General features: G+C 41.0%; 1 protein-coding gene across 1 annotated transcript in view; it reads right to left on the bottom strand.

Moving 5' to 3' along the window:
• The window catches only part of PANX1 (pannexin 1), a 47887-nt gene that overhangs the window by 17228 nt on the left and 13098 nt on the right, over nt 1-17561 (bottom strand). Inside the window, exon 2 of the mRNA XM_070749620.1 lies at nt 6882-7021. Within this exon, the coding sequence (XP_070605721.1) occupies nt 6882-7021 (140 nt within the window). The remainder of the gene's footprint in view (nt 1-6881; nt 7022-17561) is intronic.

The raw sequence follows: 17561 nt of genomic DNA, 5'->3' as shown, positions 1-17561 counted from the left end.
CATTGAAGTCCTTCCTTCCTTCCTTCCTTCCCTCCCTCCCTCCTTCCTTCCTTCCTACCTTCTCTTCCTTCCTTCCTTTCCTTCCTACCTTCCTTCCTTCCTTTCCTTCCTACCTTCCTTCCTTCCTTCCTTTCCTTCCTACCTTCCTTCCTTCCCTTCCTTCCTACCTTCCTTCCTTCCGTCCGTCCTTCCTTCCTTTCCTTTCTTCTCTTTCTTTCTTTCTTTCCTTCCTTCCTTTTACTTCCTTCCTTCTCTTCCTTCCTTCCTTTCCTTCCTTCTCTTTCTTTCTTTCCTTCCTTCCTTTTACTTCCTTCCTTCTGTCCTTCCTTCCTTCTCTTCCTTCCTTCTCTTCCTTCCTTTCCTTCCTTCCTACCTTCCTTCCTTCCGTCCTTTCCTTCCTTCTCTTTCTTTCTTTCTTTCTTCCCTTCCTTCCTTCCTTCCTTCTCTTCCTTCCTTCCCTTTCTTTCTTTCCTTCCTTCTCTTCCTTCTCTTTCTTTCTTTCCTTCCTTCTCTTCCTTCTTTTCCTTTCCTTTCCTTTCCTTCCTTCCTTCCTTCCTTCCTTCATTCATTCATTCATTCAACTTATATTCACCAGATCAATCAAGAAACTCCAAATGTTCTGACATCTTACAGGTGGGAATGTATGATGGTGGATTTGATTTAAATCAAGTCGATTTAAATCATAATCTTTTACAATTTTGTTTAAAATTTTCACCAAATTTACACAAACTTCCATACATATACCACATTATCAAAATATTTGTAGTCAGTAATGGGCTGTTGCCCCGGGGGGGGGGGGGGACACGCAGTGGGGTTAGTAAGTTTATGCACTATTTATTGAATACTTAATCGGTTTCTTAATTGTCCTTCCTTCTCTAGTACCTTAGTATGATCCTTAATTACTTTTAAAATAGGAAATAATTAAATAGTATGCTTTTACCCATAAACGCTTTAATCATTTCAAATCACGATCTAGAACTGAACTTCTATAGCAATTCAAGAAAATTGAGCTACTTGCCTAATCTGTTATCATACTGAACCTTATGGGTTTAGTACAAAACCTTAAAATGTTACTGTGCTCCTCAACAAATAATGCCTGTTTATCATTTGTCCTTTTTGTAGCTATTCTAATAATGTGACTTAATCAACTGAAAAAGGATTCAGTTGAAGGAAGGATTATGTGTAAGTATCAAGTCAATATAATGTGGTTAAGTTTTAGGTGCAAAATACAGTGATACCTCATCTTACAAACGCCTCGTCATACAAACTTTTCGAGATACAAACCTGGGGTTTAAGATTTTTTTGCCTCTTCTTACAAACTATTTTCACCTTACAAGCCCACCACCGCCGCTGGGATGCCCTGCCTCCGGACTTCCGTTGCCAGCGAAGCACCCATTTTTGCACTGCTGGGATTCTCCTGAGGCTCCCCTCCATGGGAAATCCCACCTCCGGACTTCCGTGTTTTTGTGATGCTGCAGGGGAATCCCAGCAGCGCAAAAATGGGCACTTCGCTGGCAACGGAAGTCCAGAGGTAGGGTTTTCTATGGAGGGGAGCCTCAGGGGAATCCCAGCAGTGCAAAAACGGGCGCTTCGACTGGCAAAAGGGGTGAATTTTGGGCTTACACGCATTAATCGCTTTTCCATTGATTCCTATGGGAAACATTGTTTCGTCTTACAAACTTTTCACCTTAAGAACCTCGTCCCGGAACCAATTAAGTTTGTAAGACAAGGTATCACTGTATGTATTAAAAAGTATATTATCTGTTAGGAACTTGGAATCTTGCCACTTATGCAATTTGGCATCTTGTGTACGTAACTCATTTCCTAGAAAGACACTGAATTATAGGAATTGCAGTAAATCATCTGAAGCTGCTAGATCAGGAAAATGTGCTTGACAGACATCCAAGGTAAGCATTAATATTGATTTACATTTTGTTAGATCTTTATCTTGTCGTGCATCAGGAACAAAAGCTGGTGTTAAATAGCACTCCCTTATTTTCTCCTTCTAGTCTGCATAGATTTTTTGTTTCACGGTCCTCAGCAATCTTGAGTGGATGTTGTTCAGGAAAGTAGCTTTAAATATTTAAATATTTAAAAAGCTGAAACATCTTCTGGGTCAGGGAGCTTTGTTACATAGAAACATAGAAGTCTGAGGGCAGAAAAAGACCTCATGGTCCATGTAGTCTGCCCTTATACTATTTTCTGTATTTTATTTTAGGATGGATATATGTTCATCCCAGGCATGTTTAAATTCAGTTACTGTGGATTTATCTACCACGTCTGCTGGAAGTTTGTTCCAAGGATCTACTACTCTTTCAGTAAAATAATATTTTGTCATGTTGCTTTTGATCTTTCCCCCAAGTAACTTCAGATTGTGTCCCCTTGTTCTTGTGTTCACTTTCCTATTAAAAACACTTCCCTCCTGGACCTTATTTAACCCTTTAATATATTTAAATGTTTCAATCATGTCCCCACTTTTCCTTCCAGACTATACAGAATATACAGACTATGTTTACAGTCATTTGTGCCTTACTCTAGGTGTTCTGTCTGGGTTTTCCCAGACCTCCACACCCACTGAAAAAACAGCCAGACACTCTGGTAAAATCCAAAAGTATTTTATAGCAGGAAAAAATAAGCACAAAGGAAAACCTGTCTTCACAGCAGACAGGTTACAATACGTTACAACAGGGTCCTGATGTCCAGTCAATTTCACAAGCTTCTTGCTGGCACACCCCCCCAAGGTTTCAATAGTCCAAGGCACAAACCAGGATTGTAGCCACCAAAGTTCACAGACAGGTCTCACGAATCTCCAAGATAAAACTCCACAAGCCAGGAAGGGTGGGGCCGCCTTTTATCCTTTCCCAAGCACCACACCCAAACCCAGCTGTGACCTCTAATGCTGGAAATACCTAGCCAATTGAGTTCGTCTCTGATTAGCTCTCCTGTGTCGCATATCTATGATGTCATGAGCATCTTCCCCCAGGGAATCCAGGCTGCTTGCTGGGGAGAGCTCCCCCTGGTGGAACTCTGGCTGTCCTTCTTCTTCAGCCTGGGATTCCGCTTCCTCGTCAGTCTGCACCTCCTGGTCCTCAGCCTCTCCCTCTGAGCTGGAAGCCGACAGCAAATCAGCCATTCCCGGAGGGGTCCCAGGCTGAACCACAACACTAGGTTGGGCTGCTACAGGGCATTTTACATGGGGCTATCTTTGAAGGACATTCAGAAATGATAACCACCTTCTACCTCATACCTCCCAGCCCACAGATTTGGCCTTCTCCAGGTCCTGTCCACCAAACAATGTTGGTTGGCTGGGCTTCGGAGAAGGGCCTTCTCTGTGGTGGCTCCGATGCTCTGGAACCAACTGCCTCTGGAGATCCACACTACTCCCACCCTATCAGTTTTTCCGGAAAGCTAATTGTAATGGGAGTGATATGCAAATACTGGCAGAACCAGATGCACCAAAGACAAATTCCTTGTGTGTCCAATCACACTCAGCCAATAAAAAAGTCTATTCTGTTCTAAAAAAATAAAGAAATCTTGCGTTACCATTTTTAAAAAAATGTGTTTTTTTTTTAAACCTGTTTTCTTTTCATCCAAGTTAGGGAAGGAATATTGTGCATTGCTCGTAGTTAATTAAGACTCAGCATCCAAATTGTGCCACAAAATAAATAAAAATGTTTAAAATAAAAGGTAACAATAATTAAATATATATATAGGAATATAAATATAGGAGTTTGGTATCAAGGAATTAGAATAAATATAATGTATACCTGTGAGAAAAAACTAGGGAATTAGGATTAGGAATACTAGTATTTTGCAAACTATTTGTTGTTCAAAAATTTTATTGTCGATATTTATTGTCAATATTTAGCACTGCAAGATTAATTTAGACATTAATGGAAATAAGGGATTCAGATTTGCTTCCACCATAGATAACATTTGTGGGTTTTGTGCTTTTTTGTTTCTTTTTTGGAGAGGATGTGATGTCAGTTGTATTGTTTGTAAAGTTGGTGTTTCACTTTCTGGTTCAATGTTGTTTTTAAATGTAAATAAATCTAATAAAAATTATTTTTTAATTTTTTTAAAAAAAAAATTAAAACACCATTTATAAATTAAAAGAGCTCATTTTATCACTGCATATGGGGAATTAATACACAATATTAATACATGGTATGTTTGTCAAGCTTGATAACTTTAAGGTACTGTATGTGGACTTCAACCAAAGGTGGGCATCATTTACCTTATTTATTTTTTATTTTTGTCAAGTATGTATTGGTAGTATACAAAGATATAACTGTGTTTATATACATGATACTAGTAAAAGAGAAACATTAGGACAGGGGACGGAAGGCACGCTGGTGCACTTATGCACGCCCCTTACTGACCTCTTAGGAATTGGGAGAGGTCAACAGTGGGTAGTCTAAGGGTAAAGTTTTGGGGTTAGGTGATGATACTACAGAGTCAGGTAGTGAGTCCCATGCATTAACTACTTGGTTACTAAAGTCATATTTGGAGCGGTTTACTCTAAGTTTGCATCTGTTGTGTGCTTGTGTGTTGTTATGGTTGAATCTGAAGTAGGAAGGACGTTGCAGCAGATGATTATGGGCTATGCTTAGGTCGTGTTTAAGGCGACGTAGTTCTAAGCTTTCTAAACCTAGGATTGTACGTCTAATTGCGTAGGGTATTCTGTTGCGAGTGGAGGAGCGGAGGGCTCTTCTAGTAAACTATCTCTGGATGTTTTCTAGGGTGTTTATGTCTGAAATGCAGTGTGGGTTCCAGACAGACGAGCTGTATTCCAGGATTAGTCTGGTGAAAGTTTTGTAAGCTCTCGTTAGTAGTGTGTGATTACCGGAGCAGAAGCTATGTAGGATTAGGTTAACAACTCTTGAAGCCTTTTTGGCCAATTCAGCCAGCACCAGAAATGTTTGCGTGTGTGCCATCTGTGCAATGCCACAAAACATGGGAATTTGCTCGCACAAGCCATCTGCACATGCATGTGGTGTCAAAAAACACAGCGATATAGAACGGGATTGCACCCGGGCGGGTAGAAGGTTGCAATTACTAATTTGCCTGAACTGCTTTAAACTGGCAGCAACCCACCACTGACACCAACTCTCAGGATTCCCTAATCAGCACCAAATAGAGCAGAGTTGATGAACCTATGGCATGGGTGCCATAGGCGGCACATGGAACCACATCTGATGGCACATGAGCCGTTGTCCTAGCTCAGCTCCAACCAGTGAAGGGCTGCAAAAAAATATACTACCACACTGTGGCTTATTTTGTGGGTGTGGTTTGCAGGCCATGTGACCAGGTGGGTGTAGCTTGATGATCATGTGACCAGGGGTGAGTTAAAGGTCATGTGACTGGCTTAAAGGTGGCCAACTCACATCAAGGGTTAGGGTTAGGGTGCCTGGCCTCTCCTCGCCTCAAAGAGATACAATTTCCCTACCTATTACTGAACATCCAAAATATACTATTTAATTCCATATATATACTGTAGAATAGAATAGTATAGAATAGAATAGAATAGAATTTTATTGGCCAAGTGTGATTGGCCACACAAGGAATTTGTCTTGGTGCATATGCTCTCAGCGTACATAAAATAAAATATACATTTGTCAAGAATTATGTGGTACGACACTTAATGATTGTCATAGGGGTCAAATAAGCAATGAAGAAGCAATATTAATAAAAATCTTAGGATATAAGCAACAAGTTACAGTCATACAGTCAACATGGGAGGAAATGGGTGATAGGAATGATGAGAAAAATTAGTAGAATAGAAGTGCAGATTTAGTAGAAAGTCTGACAGTGTTGAGGGAATTATTTGTTTAGCAGAGTGATGGCGTTCGGAAAAATATATATGCCATATGTATACATACATATTACACACAGGCATACAAAAATATACATTATCTACTATATATACTGTATGTGTATGTATACACGCACGCACAGCTCTTCAAAAATTATATACATTCAACCTCATTTACTGCAAGAGGAAAAACATACCCAGAGCCCAGAAGGAGAAAAAAGGAAAAAAACCAAAATTTTTCTACCGGTTCTGCGTACCTGACTGGCTCCAACATGCATGTATGTGCTGGCCATTTGATTTTTGGTTCACACAGGGGCTCTGGGAGGGCGTTTTTGGCTTCAAGAGAGCCTCTAGGGGGGGTGAGGAAGGCCACTTTTATCCTCCCCGGCTCCAGGGAAGGCTTTGGTGCCTGGGGAGGGCAAAACACGAGCCTACTGGGCACACCAGAAGTTCAAAAACAGACTGTTTCTGGCTTCCAGAGGTCCTCCAAGAGGTGGAGAAAGCTGTTTTCGCCCTCCCAAGGTATTGAATTATAGGTTTGGGCACTCTTTTGGCATCCGAGGAAAAAGAGGTTCGCCATGAACTCAATCTGTATAGTCTGGAGGACCGAAGGGAAAGTGGGGACATGATCGAAACATTTAAATATGTTAAAGGGTTAAATAAGGTTCAGGAGGGAAGTGTTTTCAATAGGAAAGTGAACACAAGAACAAGGGGACACAATCTGAAGTTAGTTGGGGGAAAGATCAAAAGCAACGTGAGAAAATATTATTTCACTGGAAGAGTAGTAGATCCTTGGAACAAACGTCCAGCAGACGTGGTTGGTAAATCCACAGTAACTGAATTTAAACATGCCTGGGATAAACATAGATCCATTGTAAGATAAAATGCAGGAAATAGTATAAGGGCATGAGGTCTTTTTCTGCCGTCAGTCTGCTATGTTTCTATCACTGAAATAGAGTGTGTTTGTGTCCTTAGACTTCTCAGAACTGGGTTAAAACTAAGAAGAGAGAAAAAAAGAGAGAAGAGGAAATGAAACAGGAGGGAGCATTCATGTGGTTATTCAAACCTTATGAAGCCACAGGGGAAGATGACCCGATTCACTCTGAGACAGCTGCTTCTGTTGAACGGCGGCCCAGCAATAGGAATCCACGTACGCAGCCTGACGCCAAGAAAATGCACTTGGAGAGAAGCAGCTCATTTGGGTGCCTAAGAAACAAAGCAGGAGACATTGCCAAAAAGAGGTTACAAAGAGGTTTCTGGTCCTGTTTCCTCCCAGGAGATACCTAGAGAGGCCCCACGGAGGCTTCTCCTTGCCTTTTCCGGCCCTGTTTCCTCCCAGGAGATTCCTAGAGAGGCCCCATGGAGGCTTCTCCCTGCCTTTTCCGGTTACAGTTTTGGAGGCTCAGGTTTGTAAGTGGAAAATGGTTCTTGAGAAGAGGCAAAAAAATCTTAAACACCCGGTTCCTATATAGAAAAGTTCGTAAGTAGGGGTGTTCTTAGGTAGAGATACCACTGTACAGTTATCTCGCAAAGGTGAATGTACTCACAAAGGTTTATGTACAGTACTACTATTTCTGCTTGGTCTGCTTGCGTAGGGGGTTGGAATAGATTTAATTTAATTTATTGGATTTGTGAGCCGTCCAACTCCTTTCGGACTCTGGGCAGCATACAACAAGTAAAATAATATAAAATAATACAAAATAGTTAAAATCCTGTTTAATAAAAGCATTCATACCTCTGGGCTGGAGTTAGGTGCTATTGCTCAACGGCCCCATGACCTACCTCAACCGTAGTTCTCAATTTTCTAATGCCGCAGCCCCTTGATACAGTTCCTCATGTTGTGGTGACCCCCAACCATAAGTCTAATGCTAATTCTCCCAGCAGAGCTTTAAGCTGATTGGCAGGAAGGCCAGAAGATCATCCTCCACTACAGGGGTCCCCAAACTTTTTACACAGGGGGCCAGTTCACTGTCCCTCGGACTGTTGGAGGGCCGGACTATTAAAAAAAACTATGAACAAATCCCTATGCACACTGCACACACCTTATTTTAAAGTAAAAAACAAAATGGGAATGGACTATTTAGAGGGGGGGAGAAGGTCTGAAATTCATATATGTTTATGTTTTGTTTTTAATTTTCTTTTGTTAACATCTGATTGGCTATACAAGGTTTTCTTGGCTTATAGAAAAATGTATAAAGAAAGAAGGAAGCACTTTGGCATAATGGTTAATAAGTTAGAAATATAATTGGTGTTGTACTTTTTTGAGGAGGGAATTTAATTAAAAGAAAATGAATGTAACTGGATGACAAAATTAGAAAAAAAAACTTTTGCAACTTTTTTGATGATTGATATTAGTTACTAACAAAATACCGCATTTTATTCATGGAAAATTAGATGTGCTCCTGTCACTCACCTGCTCCACTATAAACGCCGGATTGGTCAAATTGTAAAAATATGTTCCAAGGTGCCAGAATAGAAGCTTTAGTTCCTAAAAGAAATTTGTCTTTTCCCATGGTCTTAAGCGACCCCTGTGAAACAGTCGTTCGACCCCCAAATGGGTCCTGACCCCAGGTTGGGAACCACTGTGCTACAAATTTCCTTCTGACTCTGTTGTTGTTGTTGTTGTTGTTGTGGTTGTTTTATTTATTTATTTATTTATTTATTTATTTATTTGTTTGTTTATTTATTTATTTATTTATTTATTTGTATGCCGCCCCTCTCCGCAGACTCGGGGCGGCTAACAACAATGATAAAAAACAACATGTAACAATCCAATTTAATAAAACAACTAAGAACCCTTATTATAAAAACCAAACATACACACGAACATACCATACATAACTTGTAATGGCCTAGGGAAAGGAATATCCTAACTCCCCCATGCCTGGCGACAAAGGTGGGTCTTGAGTAATTTGCGAAAGACAAGGAGGGTGGGGGCCGTTCTAATCTCTGGGGGGAGTTGATTCCAGAGGGCCGGGGCCACCACAGAGAAGGCTCTTCCCCTGGGGCCTGCCAAACAACATTGTTTGGTCGACGGGACCTGGAGAAGGCCAACTCTGTGGGACCTTATCGGCCGCTGGGATTCATGCGACTGTTAATCCGACTCTTGAGTTTATTAATGTTGGCTGCATCTATACATGCAGATTTATTTACGTACCAGAGAATTTGCATTTAATGTGCAGATCAAAACCATAGAAATCGAAGCCTGTAATTTAATTTGCAGTCAACAGCCAAGGGAAGGAGGAATATTATATATTATTACCGTGAGAAACAAAGAAAGTTTAGAAGATCAGTTGCAAATGTAATTCCAAAGACTGGTTCACAAATCACATGAGCTGATTAGTATTGCAAAGAAAACCCTCATACTATAATCCAACTGGCTATGGATTGATCAGAGAAACAGTGACTTTTTGTCTTAGACCACAGAGGATTAAGAGAGACCTCGTCCAACATGGCATGGTCCCAGGGGTTCTTTTCTTCCAAAAACCCAGTAGGGTGGAGAAGGGGAAGAGAAAGCAGGGTGTGTGTTTGTGTGGAGTGATAGCAATGAGCTACACAAGCTATGCTGTCATTCCAGGCTGTAGTCCAAGAATTAAATATATGAGATGCCAAATGCGCAGAGACTGCTCTATTAGGCAGGAGTGTGGAGTGGGAAAAACACAGCTGCAATCTTCTACATGTAAGGGCGCAGACTCCCAAGATTGCATCTGAGTTGCTACCTAATACGCAGATATAATTTTAGAGTAGTGGGAGCTTCTTTAGTAGCGACATTCAGCTCAATTGACGTTTCAAAAGAAGGCGTTCCTTCTTTTTATTTTTTCTGCCACGTAGTTATGTACAACTGTTTTTTTAAATTTGGAACTGCACTGCAATTTATAACCAGCAATATCATAGATGAAGTGCAGAAGAGGATAATCTTTAGTTTGGGGGAGTTGAGATTGCTCTTTACCCTAGGCCATTACAAGTTATGCATGGTATGTTTGTGTGTATGTTTGGTTTTATAATAGGGGTTTTTAGTTGTTTTTATTATTGGATTGTATATGTTGTGTTTGTTATTGTTGTTAGCCGCCCCGAGTCTGCGGAGAGGGGCGGCATACAAATCCAATAAATTATTATTATTATTATTATTATTATTATTATTATTATTATTATTATCAGAACTGCAGAAAAAACAATTGCTGCCAACCTGCATTGAGGACCTGTATACTGCACGAGTCGAAAAGAGGGCGGGCAAAATATTGACTGACCCCTCACATCCTGGACATAAACTGTTTCAACTGCTACCCTCAAAACATCACTATAGAGCACTGCACACCAAGACAATTAGACACAAGAACGTTTTTTCCCCGAACGCCATCACTCTACTAAACAAATAATTCCCTCAACACTGTCAGACTTTCTACTAAATCTGCACTTGTATTCTACTAGTTTTTCTCATCATTCCTATCATCCTTTTCCTCCCACTTAGGACTGTATGACTGTCACTTGTTGCTTGTATCCTAAGATTTTTATTAATATTGATTGTTTCTTCATTGCTTATTTGATCCCAATGACAATCATTAAGTGTTGTACCACATGATTCTTGACAAATGTATCTTTTTCTTTTATGTACGCTGAGAGCATCTGCACCAAGACAAATTCCTTGTGTGTCCAATCACACTTGGCCAATTAAAATTCTATTCCTCTCCGTAGACTCAGGGCGGGTAACAACAATAATGAAACAGCATATGACAAATCTAATATTTAAAATAATTAAAAAACCCTTATTAAAAACCAAACATACACACAAACATACCATGCATAAATTGTATAGGCCTAGGGGGAAAGGAAAATCTCAATTCCCCCATGCCTGACGACAGAGGTGGGTTTGACTATTTTGACTTGCTGCGTCTCAACCAATCAGCGATCAGCTTTCAGCTGTTCGAATAGGACATAACAGCCATAGTTGTTCTGAGGAAAAATCTTGGACACTTTTGAAGATTGTTAAATAGAGTGCTTCACAAATATTTGGCGTAAAAGAGCTGACTATGCGGCTGAGGAAAACAAGGGAAAACCTGTTGGATCATTTTTTTAATTCTTTTTTACCTCACGCAACAGTCCCATAGGAGTTTCACAAAGGGAGGGATGACTTGGTCCCTGAAGCAGGAAGATGCTGTCATGCTTAATTCTAGGCAATTACCTTTGTCATTAAGGGTGTTTGTGTGGTATTTCATCCTAGAAGGAGGCATGGCTACGCTTGGCTCATAGCTACACGGGTGGAGTCATACGATCTTACTGAACTGGTTACAGACTCTTTATTTTATGTGTCCAGTGGGATCATGTCCACGCCGCACCCGAAGTTTATCTTAAACAGTGCGCATAAACATTATGGCACTGTTTTCACCTCAGATCTATTGACGCTGCCTCCAGGCATCTGTTCCACTTGCTAAATGATAGCGCCGGCCCTGCTAAGAAACCATCAGTTGTTATAATCCATAGGTCCCCGCACAGTATATATCGTAGTTGGTCGCCTTGTTCACACATAATGCATGTAGTCCCCAATCAATGATGGGGACATGCTACCCCCATGGGGAGAGGGAACACAGTGGGAGTAGTACGTTTATGCACTATTTATTGAAAATAGTTTTTTTTTATGGTCCTTATTATTTATTCCCACATTAGAGAAACATCTTTCAGCTGTGGCGAGGGGGGCGTTTGCCCAGGTTCGCCTGGTGCACCAGTTGCGGCCCTATCTGGACCGGGACTCACTGCTCACAGTCACTCATGCCCACATCACCTCGAGGCTCGACTACTGTAATGCTCTCTACATGGGGCTACCTTTGAAGAATGTTCGGAAACTTCAGATCGTGCAGAATGCAGCTGCAAGAGCAATCATGGGCTTCTCTAAGTATGCCCATATTACTCCAACTCTCCGCAGTCTGCATTGGTTGCCGATCAGTTTCCGGTCACAATTCAAAGTGTTGGTTATGGCCTATAAAGCCCTACATGGCATCGGACCAGAATATCTCCGGGACCGCCTTCTGCCGCACGAATCCCAGCGACCAGTTAGGTCCCACAGAGTGGGCCTTCTCCAGGTCCCGTCGACTAAACAATGTCGTCTGGCGGGACCCAGGGGAAGAGCCTTCTCTGTGGTGGCTCCGACCCTCTGGAACCAGCTCCCCCCGGAGATTAGGATTGCCCCCATCCCCTTGCCTTTCGGAAACTCCTTAAAACCCACCTCTGTCGTCAGGCATGGGGGAATTGAAACATCTCCCCCTTGCCCATGTAGTTCCTGTGTATGATTCAACTGTGTGCTTGTTTTTTATATATTGGGGTTTCTTTTGGATTTTTTAACCTAAAACTGTAATTTAGATTGCTAAATATTAGATTTGTTATCATGTATTGTTTTTTACCATTGTTGTGAGCCGCCCCAAGTCTACGGAGAGGGGCGGCATATAAATCCAATAAATCTAATCCTTCCTTCTCTAGTACCTTACTATGATCCTTAATTACAGTGGTAGCTCTACTTAAGAACGCCTCTACTTAAGAACTTTTCTAGATAAGAACCAGGTGTTCAAGATTTTTTTGCCTCTTCTTAAGAACCATTTTCTACTTAAGAACCCGAGCCCGGAAAAAATTCCCAGGAAATTTGAGAGCGGCATCAAGACCTGGCCAGTTTCCTAACATTCCCCCTTTAATCCCGGCCACCTTAGGCTTTTCTGGGCTGCCAGAGGAGCCTTTTTGGTGGCACTCCCTCTCTCGATCGCCTAGGTTTCTCTCACTGGTGCAGTGTATGGGAGGCAGCCTCGCTCCGGGTGTATGGGAGGCACGTGCTCCTCCTCGCCACCTCAGAGTCCCTCTTTTTTTTTAAACCTTAAAGTTTTGGATTTTTTTTTATTCCCCTCACCTCACCTTCTTCCTTCGGTAGCAACTGTCCTCCTCCTCTTCTTCCTCCTCCTCCTCCCACCCAAATTCCGAGTTTTTATTTCTTTCCTGATGGGTTTGCACACATTATTTGCTTTTACATTAATTTTTATGTGAAAAATTGCTTCTACTTACAAACTTTTCTACTTAAGAACCTGGTCACGGAACGAATTAAGTTCTTAAGTAGAGGTACCACTGTACTTTTAAAATAGGAAATACAGTGATACCTTGTCTTTCAAACTTAATTGGTTCCAGGACGAGGTTCTTAAGGTGAAAAGTTTGTAAGACGAAACAATGTTTCCCATAGGAATCAATGGGAAAGCAATTAATGTGTGCAAGCCCAAAATTCACCCCTTTTGCCAGCCGAAGCGCCCGTTTTTCTGCTGCTGGGATTCTCCTGAGGCTCTCCTCCATGGGAAACCCCACATCTGGACTTCTGTGTTTCCCAGCATCGCGAAAATGAGCGCTTCGCTGGCAACGGAAGTCCGGAGGTGGGGTTTCCCAGCGAAGGGAGCATCAGTGAAATCGCAGCATCGCAAAAACACCGAAGTCCTCAAAACCCCACCTCCGGACCTCTGTGTTTTTGTGATGCTGCGATTTCACTGAGGTTCCCCTCGCTGGGAAACCCCACCTCCGGACTTCTGTTGCCAGTGAAGCACCTGTTTTTGCACTGCTGGGATTCCCCTGCTGGGATTCCCCTGCTGGGATTCCCCTGCTGGGATTCCCCTGCAGCATCACAAAAACACAGAAGTCCAGAGGTGGTGTTTCCTATGGAAGGGAGCCTCAGGAGAATCCCAGCAGTGCAAAAACAGATGCTTCGCTGGCAATGGAAGTCCAGAGGCGGGGCATCCCAGCGGCGGCAGTGGGTTTGTAAGGTGAAAATAGTTTGTAAGAAGAGGCAAAAAAATCTTAAACCTCAAGTTTGTATCTCGAAAAGTTTGTATGATGAGGCGTTTGTAAGACGAGGTATCACTGTATCTTTCACACAGATGTGGAAAAATGAGAACATACTAACAGAGAATATGGTGATTTTAAAAAATGGTGGACTGTGCAACAATGAGTAGACTTACCTTAGAATTGCAGTACCATCATGAAAAATAATTTTTTACTGTATGGGAAAAAATCTATAATTGGCTTGAAAGGAAAAGAAATAGTATGATATGAGTGCATTAAAAATGTAAACTGAAGACACAGAATTGTAAAGTGTAAATATGTTTATGTGTGATGCCTTTGTTTTTCATACCTTGTTTTTAAATCTGAATTTTAAAAAAAGAAATGTTTATGTGGCAGCTATGGTTTGCATAATGGGATATATCACAATTAGTAACATACACTAATATCCTCTGTGATACAGTACGACAGTGTGGAACCTGTCACAATTAGTATATCATACTAACATCAAATGTGATACAACATGACATGTAGAACCTACAGATATGAGCAACTTCTAGTCACCCATCAGGCAAAAGAAAAATAAACGCTAAAGACTGTGCTCAGAGATTGAATCAGACATGAGGAAATTTGATGACAGACTTCAAAGATGACATGAAAATAAGCAAATAAATGAAAATATAAATGGGCAGGACACACTGCACTTTTATGCCAGGCCCAAAGAACCAACAAAAACATGTGGAGTTACTTCTGAGCAATTTCCTGTATTGTTTCTCACCTATAGACAGAATCTTGCCAAAACAAGGACTAAAATGAAAATACAGAGTTACCTCTACCTAAGAACTTAATTTGTTCCGTGACCAGGTTCTTAAGTAGAAACGTTCTTAAGTAGAAGCAATTTTTCCCAAAGGAATCAATGTAAAAGCAAATAATGCGTGCAAACCCATTAGGAAAGAAATAAAAGCTTGGAATTTGGTTGGGAGGACGAGGAGGAGGAAGAAGAGGAGGAGGACAGTCGCTGCCGAAGGAAGAAGGTGAGATGAGGGGAATTTTAAAAATCCAAAACTTTGAGGCTTAAAAAAAAGAGGGACTCTGAGGCGGCGAGGAGGAGCATATACTTTGCGCGAGGCTGCCTCCTATACACTGCGCCAGAGAGAGAAACCCAAGTGGGCAAGAGGGGGGAACCTCCCACTCCTTTGATTGAATGGCGGCGGCTGCTGCTGCTGCTACCTGCTTCCCATTCCTCCCCATGCTGAAGGGCTCCCCTCTTGCTCGCTTGCTTTCCTTCACTGTGGTGCTTCCTTGGTTTGGCTGAAGCCGAGTTGATCTGGCTGGGGCGAAGCGAGGCGAAGCCTTTCCATGCCCAGACATTCCAGGAGGCAACCTCGCACCGGATATATGGGAGGCACCACAGTGAAGTGGTTTATTCCCTCTCCAAGTGCCCAGAGAAAGGAAAACACTCCGTTTGCTCTGGGCTGCCAAAGCCTCCTTAAGCGCCACCGAGATGGCCAGGATTAAAGGAGGAATGGCAGGAAACTGGTCGGTCCTTCGTGCCACTCTCAAATTTCATGGGAAATTTTTCCGGGCTCGGGTTCTTAAGTAGAAAATTGTTCTTAAGTAATAATAATAATAATAATAATAATTAATAATAATAATAATTTATTAGATTTGTATGCCGCCGCTCTCCGCAGACTTGGGGTGGCATACAAATCTTGGGGCGGCAGAAAAATCTTGAACACCCGGTTCTTATCTAGAAAAGTTCTTAAGTAGGGGCGTTCTTAAGTAGAGGTACCACTGTATAAATGTTTGGGGCATGTTTCACATTTACGCCAGACCCCCAAGAACCAAGGAAGACATAGGGAGTTTTTGACAACTCCTAGTACATGTAACTGCTCACGCCGCTGCATTCAATACCCTCTCAGACACATCTGGATACTCTTCAAGGGCAGCCCAATACAGAATGCCTTGCAACACTCCAATCAGGACGTGATTAGGGCATGAATAACTCTAAGCAGAGCCAGCTGACCCCAGGTATGGAGGCAGCTGGTGCACAAGGCAAAACTGTGCAAGGCTACTTTTAGCCACGAGAATCACTTGGTGACTGGGCAGGAGTCATGAGTCTAGGTAAGACTGACCAGCAATGTTGTGCGAACGACTCCACTGGACTTGTTGATTTCTTTGGGCAGAACGTGTTACGTGACACACAGCAATTGTGCTTTCTTAACCCCGTTTAAGTTGTTGCATGACCTCAGTCAAACTGTGTACAACATACAAGCTTCCTATTGTCACTGAATTGCAATTCTTGACAGCTCTTAACGCTTAATAGGAGAAGGGTTGAAAAATATCTGGAAAACCATATCATAAAATCAAGTCACTGTATACTCCTTCCATGACATTAAATACTTCTATCATGTCTGATCAGTTCTACTGACATCAATAACAACTACTACTACTACTACTGGTACTATTACTACAAAATTGGAAGGGACCTTGGAGGTCTTCTAGTCCAACCCCCTGCTTAGGCAGGAAACCCTACACTACTTCAGACAGATGGTTATCCTATATCTTCTTTAAAACTTCTAGTGTTGGAGCATTCACAACTTCTGGAGGCAAGCTATTCCACTGATTTGTTGATCTAACTGTTAGGAAAGCTCTCCTTAGTTCCAAGTTACTTCTCTTCTTTGCTTCTTGTTCTACCTTCAGGTGCTTTGGAGAGTAGGTTGACTCCCTCTTCTTTGTGGCAACCCCTGAGATCTTGGAAACTGCTATCATGTCTCCCCTGGTCCTTCTTTTCATTAAACTAGCCATGCCCAGTTCCTGAAACTGTGCTTCATATGTTTAAGCCAGTTCCAGTTTGCAAGATATATATATCTGGGGAATAAGACGCTAAATAAAAATCAGAACATCAAACTCACATACAAGCCAAATTCCAAAATTGTGAGAAAGTAAGATAAGAAAAAAAAATTGGGCCATTCAGTTGGGGCCCATTAGAAGATTCAAGGCAGCTTTAAGGGAGAAGTCGCCTCGAGAAGGGCGGCATAGAAATCTAATAAATAAATAAATGAATAAATAAAGTGTATCCCAGCGACTGGTTAGGTCCTATAGAGTCGACCTTCAATGCTGTCTGGCGGGCCCTAGGAGAAGAGCCTTATTTGTGGTGGCTCCGGCCCTTTGGAACCAACTCCTCCAGGAATTTGTACTAACCACACCCTCCTGGCCTTCTGCAAGACTCTAAAACCTCGCCGCTGCTGGCAGGCTTGGGGCCGTTCAGTGTTACACTTAGGTCCAACTGACGATTAGAATATATATAATAATAATAAAAATAATAATTTATTAAATTTGTATGCCGCCCCTCTTTGAAGACTCGGGGCGGCTCACAACAATAATAAAAAAAACAATATTATAGCGAAACAATATGGGATCAATGTGGATGATTGTTTTTAATGAACTGGGGTTTTAGATCATATTTTTAATGTTTAGATTGCTTATTAATTGAATTTTTCTATTTATTCTGCTGTGAGCTGCCCTGAGTCTGTGGAGAGGGGCGGCATACAAATCCAATAAATAAATAAATAAATAAATAAAAACAAATAATAAATAAATAAATAAATAAAAAATAAATAAGCAAACAAATAAATAAATTTAATAAATAAATAAATAAATAAATTTAATAAATAAATAATTTTAATAATAATAATAGTAATAATAATAACATCAACAACAATAATATTATTAAAATTATTATTATTATTCTTTCTTTTTAATAATTATTTTAATAGTTATAACAATAATACTAATACTAATAATAAATATTATTATTATTAAAATTATTTTTATAAAATAATACTAATTATAATTATTATAATAATAATAAATTATTAAAATAATTATTATTAAAAAGAAAGTATGGATCATTGACATCACAATCCCAAGGGACAGCAGAATTGAGGAG

This window comes from Erythrolamprus reginae, chromosome 4, assembly GCF_031021105.1.
Source record: "Erythrolamprus reginae isolate rEryReg1 chromosome 4, rEryReg1.hap1, whole genome shotgun sequence".
Classification (NCBI taxonomy): domain Eukaryota; kingdom Metazoa; phylum Chordata; class Lepidosauria; order Squamata; family Dipsadidae; genus Erythrolamprus; species Erythrolamprus reginae.
The sequence above is the reverse complement of the archived record's forward strand: the minus strand, read 5'-3'. Positions and strand labels throughout refer to the sequence as shown.